We start from the raw sequence: 14,006 nt of genomic DNA, 5'->3' as shown, positions 1-14,006 counted from the left end.
AAACAGGAAAAAGCATGGGTGAAAAATACCTTAGTATTTAGATTTCTAGGCACCATAGATTGATGCAATATCCATCTGTCAGGTCATACTGTTTCATAGGAATATATTTTACTTAGTTTGTTCTTCCAAAATTTAACACAAATTTGAAAGAATGGAATGTTTATGTTAACAATCTTCTTAGTCCTCTTCCCTGTTCAAACCTGGGTGTGTGGTGCGACCAGGGCCCCACTTACGCTACAGGCCAGGCTAGTTACTTTATACTTAGGTTTACCTTAGAGTTCTGAAAACCCAGCTGCTCTCAGTTAGCCTTTCGTAAGTGTTCACAAGCACCCGCAGTGATGACAGGAGGCTGTATTAGGAGTGGAATGTGCTCTAGTTCGTGCGTTGGTAGGTGCTGTTTTCAACGCAGGTGCTCTTCTGTCCCTTGTCCTGCAGGTGGACTGCCTGAACCCTGCTAACCACCAGAGGCTCTGTGTGCTCTTCAGCAGCTCATCTGCCCAGTCCAGCAACGCTCCCAGTGCCTGTGTCAGTCCTTGGTAGGATGCTTCTCCCGCACTACTGCACCTAGGACCGGAATTCCAACAACACAAACTACTGCCTGCTTTTAGTTACGACACATAGATAGTCACATATGAACTGATAGACTATTTAAACTTATGAAGTAACTGAAATTTTTTGTTCATGGATAAATAATAGTACCTTAAGTAAGAGTGAAAAAACTCTGAGAGAGAAGAGAAATTTTTACTTTATAGAAGTTACAAAGTTGACCCACAAAAGCTGCTTTACAAAAAACAAAAGTTACATCTTGATTATAGCATGTGCAATTTAGGCAAGTTTTCCTCTTGCATAATTTTCATAAAAGCAGTCAGTGTTTTATCTTACTGTTTGTGGATCTGTCATTGAAATATACTACCCGACAAGCCTTTTGTCTCATTAGTATGTTCTTCTTGCAAACATCTAAGTAAATTTATAGAGACAGATTTTGTAATGTGCTGTTTCTAGTGATAGTCACAAAAACTTACATACCTGTTCTAGTTTTGTTGTTGTTATGTTAAAAAATTCCCTATCAAAAGCAACTTTAAGGAGAAAGGGTTCATTTATCTCATAGTTCAAAGATATAGGCCATCATGGCGGGAAGTCACAGACACTGGAGCCTGAAATAACTGACCATAGGAAGTCAGCATTCAGGAGACGGCAGCATAGAATGTGTGGGTGCCAGTGCTCAGCTTCACTTCCCTTCTCACATAGGCAGGGAATGGTGCCTCCCGCAGCGGAGGGTCTTCCCAAAGCAATTAACACAGCCAAGGCAGTTCCTCTTAGGCATGTCCAGAAGCACTTCTGGGTGCCTGCACGCCTCCATTTGTGTGCACATACACAGCTGGCTTGTTGTTGTTTTTGTTTTGTTTTGGGTAGCACTGCTTCCATGATAAAACATTTATTTCCAACAGAAAGATTTTTCTAGAAACTTGTGTAGTTCCAGAACAACTTGAAGCCTATAAGTCTTTTGGTTTTGTTTTTTGTTTTTTTTTTCTTTTTCCTCAGAATTTAATGGCCTACTTAGGTAATCCTTGACTAGGATAGAGGTTTCAGGACACAAACATACACACATGCAAAGTCTCTTAATTGTGGACAGCTGTGAGTTAGGTAAAGTTTGCAGTTGGCTCCTTATCAAGAGTGAGAGCTGTTCTCCATACTCAGTGAAGACAGGGACTAGAGGGCAGAAGGTACAGTCTTTTATCAAACCCCAGTGGTGATGGGGATTGAAACAGAGATGGTTTTACCTTTTTCTAATGTAAATCAGTTTTATTCAATTTATGAATTCTCATTAAGTGATTTTTTAAAAGATACTAATGGATTGAAAGTGGAAAAAATACTATAGTGTGGCCAGTCTTCACTTGTTTGACAGGATGAAGTAAAACCTGTTTCATAGCAACAACAGATATGTTTTTATTATTTCATTGTAAGCATATTTAATAATTAGAATAAAGTCTTGGTAGTAAAGTTGACATATTTCTAAGAAATGCTCTCTTTTTTTAAGGATTGTAACAATGGAATTTTATGGAAAAAATGATCTTACACTGGGAATATTTTTAGAAAGATACTGTTTCAGGTAAAAACTGATTTCTTCTTACTATTTATTACGCTTTGCTTTATTTTTGATTTTTGATTTTTGAGACAATGTCTCTCTCTAAAGCCCTGGCTGGCCTGGAACTAGTCCTGTAATATCAGGCTGGCCTGAAACTCACAGAGATCTGCTTCCTGAGTACTGGAATTAATTATTACGCACTTTTGAAGTCCAGAATTTCAAGCTAAACATGTCTGAGTTGAACATCAAGTATTGTTTATGGTTCTCATTTTTATACCATTTGTCAGAATATATCTTACAATGACATAATCTGTTTCATACTTATTTCTTGTATCTTTGCCTGTCCCGATATTCTGCCATACCAAGACTTTTTAAGTATATCTATTTTATAGGAATTCAAGGGAGAAACAGGGAAGTCTTGAGATTAGCTGAACATCAGTTTAAATTTCATTGCTATTACCAGTTAGGTTGCACAGCATGACACAAGTGATTTAATGTCACTAGCCTCTTTCATGGAGACTGTAGTTCTTAGAAAAGTCTGTTTTATTGTTGTTTGAAATTGAACACTAGAAGGCATTTGACAAATGGGAACTGTCACCATGCTTCAGTTAAAGACAGCTGAGAGCAGCGTGTGTCCTGTTCAGATTGTCCACTGCTTGTCATTATTCTAGAGATAGTGCTACACTTCCTTGGTCGTGGCTGTGATTATTCAGAATTGCTGTGGTGGTCCTCTGTTTCATGCTAAATGTGAGAAAGATTCTCATGTTTATCTCAGGTCTTCTTACCAATGTCCCAGCATGTTCTGTGATACTCCCATGGTGCATCATATTCGACGCTTTGTTCATGGCCAAGGCTGTGTGCAGATAATCCTGAAGGAATTGGATTCTCCAGTGCCTGGATATCAGCATACAATTCTCACGTATTCCTGGTGCAGAATCTGCAAACAAGTATGTGCTACTACTGAAATAGTTCACGTGGCATTCCTTTCTATTTGTATAGTTCTTTGGGGGATATATAGTCAATAGTATTTTAAACTTTGTATTTGTCATTGTGATCTTATTTATATACCTTTTTGTGCTATGTTTTTAACTTCATTTTGTCTTTTAAAAAATGTGTTTATTCCCTTTATATCCTGGTCGTAGCCCCCTCTCTCCTCTCCTCTGAGTCCCACTCTCCCTCCCTCTTCTCCCTCCCCGCTCCCCTATTCCTCAGAAAAGGGGAGCCCTCCTTCCACCAGCTCATCAAGTTTCATCAGGACAGAGCGAGTCCTCTTCCCCTATGGCCTTAAGAAATTTGAGACTATATCAACAATTCTTGAGAAAAAATGTAGATGAGGCTTTGTTAAATGGTCTGTATTTTTTTTTTTATATCTTGAGAAATGACATGGTCTTGTATTTAATTCCTTTGGACTATCTCTTCTAACTCTGAGAGAATTATTCAATGTCTGTGTTGTTAATTTTTTATTTGCTTGTTTTTCATTAAATGGGTTCAGTCCATCTTTGGAGACGTGGCATAGGTTCAGGTTTATGATTATTTATTTAATTTTATGTATATATGTGTGTGGGTAACTGTATGCATGTGTACTATGTGTGCAAGTATCTGAGGAGGCTGGGTGAGGGCTTCAGACCCCTGGAACTGAAGTGGCAGGTGATTGTTAGCCACCTGATGTTGGAATTGAACCTGGGTTCCTCTGCAAGAGCTGCAAGTTTCTTAACTGCTAAGCTGTTTCTTCAGCCCCAGTATGTTTTTTTCCCCTTTGTGTGTATGTGTTTAAATTTACTTTTATTTTTATATACATGCATGTTTGCCTACATGCATGTTTGGTGCCATATATATGCTTTGTGCCCAAGAAGGTCACAAAAGGGTGTTGAATCCTCTAACACTGTAGTTACAAATGATTGTGAGTCACCATGTGGATGCTGGGATCAAACTCTGGGCCTCTGTAATAACAGCCACCATTCTAATTGTTGAGCCATCTCTTCAGTCCCTATAATATTTGAAATTTATACTATTTGTTTAGGTTGAAGCAAATATGTATCAAAAATTGCTTCATTATTATCTTGATGTGTTTTGGAATGTGCTTGGAAAGCATTTATGAGAATTGTGGATCAAATAGTAGTGTGTTTGTTAGTATAGCACTTGAGAACGGCGACATTAGTTTTCTTTATGAGGTGGGAACATAGTGGACTGCAGTGATCTTATTAATGACCAAACCTTCCGTACTTTCTTGTGTGTGCCAGTGGAGATCAGGCTGCACATGCTAGGCAAGTGCTTTATCATTATGCTAAGTCTCAGCCTTATTTTCATATCCATGGGCCTTTTCGTCCTGATCCCACTTAGACAGCTGGTAGCATTTTGTTGTCAACTCTGTAGAGCAGTGGTTCTCAACCTTCCTAATGTTATGGCCCTTTAATACAGTTCCACAGTCCTCAAGCATACGGTTATTGCTACTTCATTCATAACAGCAACAGTTTGCTACTGTTCATAAATTGTAATGTAAATATCTGTATTCTCATGGTCTTAGGCAACCTTCATGAAAGGGTTGTGACCCACAGATTGAGAACCACTGCTATAAATATACTGTTGAATTTAGTGAATAGCTAAATTTTGGTCTGTTTTCCATGCCTTGGCCTATGCATTTAAGATTTTAAAAATAATTATGGGGTTATGCTAGAAAAGAAAAGAGTTTTGTTAACACACACAGAAAAGCTTCTAGTGTAGGAGGAAATGTAGTGTTGAATTATATAAGCCACAGTAGTAGAAAAAGTGGGCAAAGAGCACAGCAAAGCAGCTTAATATAATTGGCCAATAAAGATACAGATAATTTATTAACATAGTTGAAGCATGAACGAGGTCAAATATAAATAAATAAATAAAATGCCTTAGTTAAAAAAATAACATTTCAAAAGCAAGGAATAACTTGTAGGATTGGTAGGAAAGTGAGAGAATTGGTATTTTCAGCTTCTGTTGTTGAAAATGTGTGAATGGATGGACCTGATTTGGAAGGAAGCATGGCAAAAAGACCATTGCCCTTTATCTGTCATTGTCCATCTGTGCTGATTTATTCTAAGGGAATAATTATGTCTTTTTCTGAGTGTGTCAATAAGGATGTTCACCAGAACATCACGTAAATAAGGAAAGCTTATCTATCTAAAATGCTCATCAGTGGGAACCAGGCAACTATAAGACCATTCCCTGTGGCCATTTAACAAGTTGTAGAAACCTATACAGGCAAATGGATGGTGCTTGGGGGATTATTACAGGCCAGATCCGTTTTGATTATTTTATTCAATTGAATATTTGTTTGCTTCCTTCCTTCTTTTTTCTTTTCTTTTTTCGTTCCTTTCCCTTTCTTTCTCCCCCCCTCTGCCCCCTTCCTCTTTCACTTTTTGAAACAGTTTCTCTCTGTGACAGCCCTGGCTGTTCTGAACTCACTTTGTAGACCAGGCTAATCTTGAACTCACAGAGATCTGCCTGCCTCTGCCTCCTGAGTGCTGGGATTATAGGCGTGTGTTACCACTGTACCTGCTCCCAGTTTCTTTTTCCTTCAGTCAGAATATGTTCCTTGGAAAATAGAAAATACATCCTTCAAAGGTGAGAATCTCAGTATGTAATTTATTTTATTTTTATTATTTTTTTTTCTGAACTCAGGTGACACCAGTTGTTGCTCTTTCAAATGAATCCTGGTCTATGTCATTTGCAAAGTACCTTGAACTTCGGTTTTATGGGCACCAGTACACGCGCAGGGCCAATGCCGAGCCGTGCGGCCACTCTATCCACCATGATTACCACCAGTACTTCTCTTACAACCAGATGGTGGCATCGTTCAGGTAAGGAAGTGAAGGGATTGGCATTGCTGCAGTCCTTACAGAGGGAACACTTCTACTCTTGGATTGAGTTTGGGCATGTGTCCACCCTTACCTCTCACCTTGCAAGTGCAAAGGACTGTACTCTAAGAGCTTTTACTGTTGGTCACCCTTTATCCAAAGAACTAGGTAGTAGTGTAGTGTTGCTAGCATTGTTAGCAAGGACAATAATCTTGTCTGTTTCACCCATAGAGCTGCCACATGATGGGAATCATGGTTTAAATACTGGTTGGTTTTCTGCTTCCTGACTCACTCTTGACCATTGTTTTGACATTTGAAAGTCTGAGAATTTTGCTGAAATTTTATTTACCATGAACCTCCGAAGATACCTCTGACAAAGCTAAAATTCCAAGTTCAAGGAATAAAGAGCCATAGTTTCAGTATCAAATGTGAGAATGCCTTTAGGCTCTGCCCTCAGAACCTACGAATATCAAAGGTCGCTGCCCTAAACACTGCCACGGTGGCCAAGCCTCTTATTTTAGCAGCAGGTTCCTGCAGTAGCTCCAGGCGACTCCATAGCCTTGCTCCTGTAGCTGCTGTAGCAGTCAGAGTGACCCTGGTAAAGGGAAGTCAGCTCTTCTCTACTCTACTCCACACATTCCATAACGTATCTGGTTTACCAAGTAGAGGCCGGAAGCCATGTGTGGGCTGTAAGCCCTTACATACTCTGCTTGCCCAGGCCTGGGTTTCCACCTCACACTGCTCACTCTGCTGAGCTGTCCTTGGCTCTGGCCTGCCTTCTGCTGTGCCAGGTCGGTGCCTGCCTGGGAGCTTTGTACTTGTCCATCCTCTCAGCTGCTGTTGCAGACACCTACCTGTTGTTTGCTTACGTACAATAGCTCTCTATTTAGATTTTACCTGCCAGGTACTCCCTGCTTCATTCTTGGTTTATTTTTCTTCCTAGTGCTCTGATAAAAACACCTTAAATATTTACATTTTGCTTATTACCCACATCTCATGAGGACAGACGTTTTGGTGCTATATTCTTGGCACTTAAAACAGTATCTCACATACAATATATTCATGGAATATTTATTAATTAGAATTTTTGGATTTTTGAGATAGGGTTTCTCTGTGTATCTTTGGCTGTCTTGACTTTGTAGACCAGTCTGGCTTCAAACTCACAGAGATCTGTTTGCCTCTGCTTCCTGAGTACTGGGATTAAAGACATGAACCACTATTCGTGGCTAATTTATTTTCCTTTTAAAGCAAGAGGTTTTAGCCATAAATGTAGGATGTGGGTTGAGTGTAGTATTTACTAGTCAATACCTCAGGTAGAAAAGAAGTAAAGAAGCATGAAGAACCCCCAAGAGGTGGAGGGTAATAAATCCCTTTATTTAAGTCTCTATAGATCCATAGAAAGTTTGCATTAAATTCATTGGTGTTTTTATAGCAGATGGCTCTCAGGGGGATAAACAGTGGCATCACAGTGCAAGTGTAAAACAAAATCTTGTCAGTATTGGGAACAATATTTATAGTGGTTGAAAGGTTTTGTTTTGTTTTTTTTAGTTTTTTTTTGTCTTTATAAAACTTAATTTTATAGAAGATTTTATTTTCTCTATGTTCATTAGAAGTTAATTGATCATTTGTATATCTATGTATATGCTCTAAGTAAATTATTAAGATAGTTTTCTTTTTCTCCTGTCACTTTTTTTTCCCCTTAGTTATTCTCCTATTCGGCTTCTTGAAGTGTGTGTTCCACTACCAAAAATATTCATTAAACGTCAGGCCCCACTGAAGGTGTCTCTTCTTCAGGATCTCAAGGACTTTTTTCAGAAGTAGGTTTTAGTTTCTTTGGTCATCCATTTTTGCTTGCTTGTGTTTGTAGTCCATGGTAATTCATAAAAGGTTTACTCATTTTAACTCTTCTTTCAAAATACGAGTAACTTTGCCTTTCTAGTTATAATTAGTGTGTGTTCAGTGTGAAAAAGTAAGCTCAAATAACATAGGAAAACACCTGTAAGTTATAACTGACAACTTAACATTTTGAAGTAAACTTTGAGGCCATGTTTTTTGTTTTTTTGTTTTTGAGGCCATGTTTTGTTTTGCAAAATTCCACGTAATTTTTGATGAGATAACTTATTTTAGCTATAGTTTTATATAAAATGCCTTCCCCCCTAATTTATAGGAGGTAGTTTGATTTCAGCTCTTCTCACCACTTTTAGAGTTTCACAGGTATACCTAGCTGTTGATGAAAGACTTGCATCCTTGAAAACAGATACATTTAGCAAAACAAGAGAGGAAAAAATGGAAGATATCTTTGCACAAAAAGAGGTAATTTGTTTCTTTCATAGAAAATTCCAAAATTTCTGATTCATAGAAAGCCTTCTGTCTGTGCGGTATCTCAGCTTATTGAGCTTGCATCTGTTGCTTTCCAGATGGAAGAGGGCGAGTTCAAAAACTGGACAGAGAAGATGCAAGCAAGGCTCATGTCATCCTCTGTGGACACCCCTCAGCAGCTACAGTCCATCTTTGAGTCACTCATCGCCAAGAAGCAAAGCCTCTGTGAGGTGCTGCAAGCATGGAACAGCAGGTACACTTTGTTAGGTTTTTGTTGATACTATTGTTAAATTTGTTTTCTGTTCTGGGGACTAAACCCAAGGCCTGCATTTGCTAGGCAGTACTCTACTACTTAGCTAAATCCCCAGCCCCAGTATTTTAAATTTAAAGATATTTATTAATTATAGATGTTCCATTTTCTTAGTTATAAAGTTTTTTTATTTTTATTTTTGACCTTTGTTCTCTTCATCCTTTAAAACATTGCAGCCTTTACACGGTTTGCTAGGATAATAGCAAGTAGCCTTCTTGGCTGTTTAAAATGTGTCTGCTGCTGAGTGAGACTGAAGTGAATCATCACTGGCTATCTGTAAGAATTCAGTAGTGGCTACATACAACTTTAAAGCCTATTACAAGAAAAAATTATAAGTATAATTTAAGGTACTGGAAATAAAATCATGTCCTTTTGCCTGTGGCTATAGGTTGCAGGACCTTTTCCAGCAGGAAAAAGGTAGAAAGAGGCCTTCGGTTCCTCCCAGTCCTGGGAGACTGAGACAAGGTGAAGAAAGCAAGGTAATAAAGTGTGGCATTGTCTTTGCTGTCTCATTGATAGAAGTATGGTTAGTTCCATTTCTAACATGTAGGAGTGGTAGTCTGTCATGGTGTGAGTTTTCAGGAGATATGATCTGGACTACTTTAATATTCTAACCTCAATTAAGATAATGTGTTCATTTATTTGAAATATTTATCAAAAGGCTATTCTACTTGAGACACTTGAGGATATTACAGAGGAAAAGTTGTGGGTTCTCAGTGTATAATGGAGTTCTCAGTTTCATGTTTCTTAAAAAAATATATTTGTTTGTTTATCTATCTGTCTATTGGTTTTTGGAGACGGGGTTTCTCTGTGTAGCCTTGGCTATCTTAGACTTGCTTTGTAGATCAGGCTGGCCTCAAACTTATAGAATTCTGTCTGCCTCTGCCTCCCGAGTGCTGGCCTTACAGGTAGGCACCATTGTACCTGGCTTACTTACTTATTTATGAGCATGGTGTTTTGCCTACACTTACCTATGTGTACCTTGTGTGTGCCTAGAGCCCACAGAGCAAGAGGAGCACGTCAGATGGTTGTGAGCTGCCCTGTGGGCACTGGAACCAAACCTAGATCTTGTTGAAGAGCAGCAGGTGCCCTTAACTTCAGACCCTACCCTCAAGCCCTCATTTTTCTTACTGTGCAGTTTTGGGTGTTTTGTCTCTGTGCTTTATTGAGAAGCTTTTCTTAAGGTGTCTGCACTGGATAGCTCCTTTTCTAACTGGATTGCTTTCTTTTGCTGGTAGCAAAGTACCACACAGTTAGGGTTAAAAAATGTGGATTTATTATTTTATAGTGTCATAGATGACTGGGTTACTTACTCAGAATTCCACAGAGCTAAAATCAAGGCTTGGCCAGGGTTTCTCAGGATAAGCATTTCCTTCCTGGCTCATTCAGGTTGTTGTCAGGGCTCGTTTCCTATAGTGACAGGTCTTGTGCTGGTGGCTGTTGATGCTTGCCTTCCCTGCCCTGTAGTCCACTCCACGTCAGGGCTCTCAGTGCTGCTCAGTCCTTCTTGTGCTTCAGATCATCTCCTTTATCTCTGACTCGCATAGATTTAAGAGTTATGTACTAATGTCCTTATATCTGGATTTCTCTACATTTTGTGGTCAGCTGACTTGACACTGTTATATTCCTCAAATTCCTTCACAGCAATACTTAGATTTATGCTTGGTGAAATAATTGGAATAAGGATGTATATACTAGCAGCTGCATATTTTTGAACCGTTAGGATTCTGTCTCTCAGGTCACCCAAATTTCGCACAAATTGATGCTAGTATTATGACCTTATATTCCTATATCACAAGGGCTGTGAGTATTTTCTTTTTATATCATGTAGACTATTACAGAGGACTGTTTCCATGGAATGAATAGATCCAGGTGCTTTAAGTAACTTTAGGAAAAATAATAATTCCTTTTTGTCTGTTAAACACCCATTTAGGAATTGTATTTCCTATGTTTTCTCTTAATGTTTAGATAAAAATAAGGTTATTGAAGACGATTTGCATGTTAGTATTTACCCCCTAGCACAGACTCCTGATGACTTCTGCTTCTCTGCTGAAGATGTTGCTAACTTGTGAGTGCACAGCCTTTTGAGTATCGATATGTCTGTAGACATGAACTTGAAATATACCATCACCCAGTAGGTGATGTGCTGTTGGAAAGTTGAAAATTGACGTGAAATTCTGTTGTACTGCCTTTTCATAGGTTGTTTTGAGTTTGGTTTAGGCATTTTTCTAGCTTACATGGCATGCAATTGTGAACAAAGGCCATAGTTACTGTCTCATGAGACATTTGCTAAGAAGAGACTGATTGAAAACACATGGACTCATAAGGATTTAGTGACTATATAAAGATTGTAGAAAACTCTAAGGAAAATAGAATTTATGTGATAGAGTGGGTAATAGTGGCGGGTTGTTTAATACAATGTACCCAGAAGGATCTCTCTAATATGATAATCTTTACTGACATAAGAAATGACTCCCAACTAAATCCTCTGGGAGCTTGTGGTCCTCCTGATATATGTTGGCCATGGGTAGTAGAACATAAGGCAGTGCAGTGGATCGATGATAGGAGATGAGTGAGCTTACTAGACAACCCAAGTGTCCAGGCCAGGGTGTAAGTACTACTCACAGCAGGCTCTCAAAGTGTGCTTCCCTGTCTGCAGGGCTCTCTGTCAACCACACCCTGACCGTGTAAACCAGGCCTGGTGCTGTAACAGTACATCTCAGGAGAGTAAATACAGAACCCAGACAGCTAAGATAGCTCTGATGTAAAACAGTGATACTCTTTACAAGTGGGTTTATTTTTATTTTTATTTTTAATTTTAGAAAATAGCTTTATTCTTTAGGTAGTTTTTATATTTATATAATAGGATTATTTTTAAGTGAACCAGTAAGTGCCATTTAAGAAAGCACTCAGGGGCTGGAGAGATGCCTCAGGGGATAAAAGCACTGGCTGTTTTTCCAAAGGTCCTGAGTTCAATTCCCAGAAAGCACAAGATGGCTCATAGCCATCTATTATGAGATCTGATGCCCTTATCTGGCCTGCAGGTATACATGCAGGCAGAACACTGTATATATAAAATAAATAAATCTTTAAATAAAAAAAATAAAGAATGTACTCAGGTTTAGCTGGGCATGGTGGCACACACCTTTAATCCTTGCACTTGGAAGGCAGAGGCACGTCAATCTCTGTCAGTTCAAGGCCAGCCTAGCCTACAAAGCAAATTAATTCCAGGACAGCCAGGGCTGTTACACAGAGAATCCCTGTCTCAAAAAACATTTAAAAATAATAATGTAATCAGGTTTAGTTAATTAAAGTGACAAGAGCTACTTTAAATTATCAAGAGGTAATAATCTAATGGAAACAGGTTCTGAGTTCAAAATTTCCAAGATTCACTGGGTTAGGCTACTTTTAAGATATTATTTTTCAATGCATCCTTAAGAATAGCATATTGATTTCTCTATAGATAAGTGCAATGGACACATCTCCAAGGAATATTTCTCCAGGACTTCACAATGGAGAAAAAGGTTGGTCTTCAGTCTGGTAAAGAGGTTTTTGCTCTGTAAGTTGTTTTTAACTGCTAATGTGAGCACTGTTTTCTAATGCATTTGTCCATAGTCATTTCCCTCCTTATAGAGCATTTATAATTCTTATTGGTCTGCGACTGTCACATAGTATGTTATAAGAACATAAAATAGGATGTGAAATGCATACAGTGATTGAAGTTTGCCAGTAGGAAAAGAACAAAATAGGGCATTGAGTCTCTCTTTTGCTTATGATGGCCAGCCTCCCTATTCTATTACAAGGATTTTTCTTAGCATGGCCAATTTATACTTTACTTCATTAACTTGTTCTCCAGAGTTAAGATTTCTTTCTTCAGTAACTTGATATCATCTTGGAAACTGGGAAATTTGCATAGACTGTTGCATAGAACTTATCATTTTTTAATAATTATAACTTATTTTCTCTCTCTCAGCGTGAGCATGTTAAGTTTTCCCACAGCATTCTCATTCATTCTCTGTTAAGCCGAGTAATATTTAGGTAGCGGTGTAGCATTGTTGGGTAGAAGTCAGAATTGGTTGATATAGTTTTGTCACCAAGATTTGATTGTAGTTAAATCCTATAATCTTTCTGGATTTTTGTGTCAGTTTCTATGACATGAGTTATATGATCTAGATACATTTTGAAAAGGTGATATTCTTCTTTAAGAAGTAGAAATATAGTCTGAGGCCAGCCTGGTCTACAAAGCGAATCCAGGACAGCCAAGCTAAACAGAGAAACCCTGTTTCGAAAAACCAAAGGGGAAAATAAAAGAAGTAGAAATATGATTTGGTATTTAAAAAGTACTATTAGGTGAGTATTAGGTGAAATGGACTTTTGTTTTAAATGACTCATTTAAGATCGATTGTGTGTTTCTCTAGAGGATCGCTTCTTGACAACCCTGTCCAGTCAGAGCTCCACGAGCTCTACCCATCTCCAGTTGCCCACCCCTCCTGAGGCCCTGGCCGAGCAGACAGTGGGAGGGCCCTCTGACCTAGATACAGCCAGTGGCTCTGAAGGTGAGCTTTGGGCCACGTTGTACCTGACTTCGTTTTACCTAAGACTGAGATGATTCCTTGCCTTATATTTATGTTCCTTGCTTTATATGTGTCTCTGATAAGAAAATACATGGCGAATTCTTTGACATAATGCTTTCTTATCCTTTAGAATTGTTTTATGTTTGTTTAAAAAAATTTTTTAAGGGGCTGAAGAGATAGCACAGTGGTTCAGAGCATCTGCTGCTCTTCAGAGGACTGGGTTTGATTTGCAGCACCCACATGGCAGCTCACAACTGTCTGTAATTCCATTTCCAGGGAATTTTACTCTCTCCTCCAATAAGTCTCTTTGGATACCAGTCAAACATGTGGTGCACTTATACACATGCAGGCAAAACACTCATGTATATAAAAAAATAAATTATTTTAAAAAGTACTTTTTTAAATAAAGCCTTTCATTTTGCTTCCCCCTTCCGTTAGTTGCACTACTTGACATGCATCACTTTGTGTATGTAAATGTCATAGAAAAACAGTATTATTCAGTGTTATCTATATTTTTGGGGGCATCTTTCTTAAGGTGTGTAAAGTGTATTATTATTGCTTTGTAAGGCGAAAGAAATTTCTGCTGCCGTTTTTCCACAAAGATTTACATTATAAAAACCCATGCCTTGCTTCTCTTTTTCCTTTTTTTTTTTTTTTTTTTTTTGCTAAGTAATAATTATGTAATTCTAAACTTTGGCTTTCTTTACCATTGTTACTAAACTCAGGCATAATAGCTAGAGTGTACATTCCTGAGTTGGAGTGACAATATTGTCACAGCTCACGAATGCCAAACAATAATTCCCTGATGGATCCTGTGGTGGTAAGAGACCACGGATGCAGGATGATCTCAGTTTCAAATGTAAGGAGTTAGGCATGCCTCTTAGAATCAA

The 14,006-nt window shown here is 38.4% G+C and overlaps 1 protein-coding gene across 7 annotated transcripts in view; it reads left to right on the top strand.

Moving 5' to 3' along the window:
• PIKFYVE (phosphoinositide kinase, FYVE-type zinc finger containing) overlaps positions 1-14,006 on the top strand; it is a gene marked incomplete at its 3' end in the record, with an annotated part of 93,773 nt that overhangs the window by 60,802 nt on the left and 18,965 nt on the right. For all 7 annotated transcript variants that reach the window (XM_084778075.1, XM_084778077.1, XM_084778080.1 and 4 more), the window contains 10 exons: positions 436-536; positions 2,039-2,110; positions 2,862-3,033; positions 5,738-5,916; positions 7,617-7,730; positions 8,118-8,226; positions 8,331-8,485; positions 8,931-9,021; positions 12,006-12,066; positions 12,961-13,098. In XM_084778075.1, coding sequence (XP_084634201.1) covers positions 436-536; positions 2,039-2,110; positions 2,862-3,033; positions 5,738-5,916; positions 7,617-7,730; positions 8,118-8,226; positions 8,331-8,485; positions 8,931-9,021; positions 12,006-12,066; positions 12,961-13,098 — 1,192 coding nt within the window. The remainder of the gene's footprint in view (positions 1-435; positions 537-2,038; positions 2,111-2,861; positions 3,034-5,737; positions 5,917-7,616; positions 7,731-8,117; positions 8,227-8,330; positions 8,486-8,930; positions 9,022-12,005; positions 12,067-12,960; positions 13,099-14,006) is intronic.

Source organism: Acomys minous (assembly GCF_964271855.1).
Source record: "Acomys minous genome assembly, chromosome: 4".
In the NCBI taxonomy this organism is placed as follows: Eukaryota; Metazoa; Chordata; class Mammalia; order Rodentia; family Muridae; genus Acomys; species Acomys minous.
Note: the sequence above shows the minus strand (reverse complement) of the source record. Positions and strands in the feature narration are given on the sequence as shown.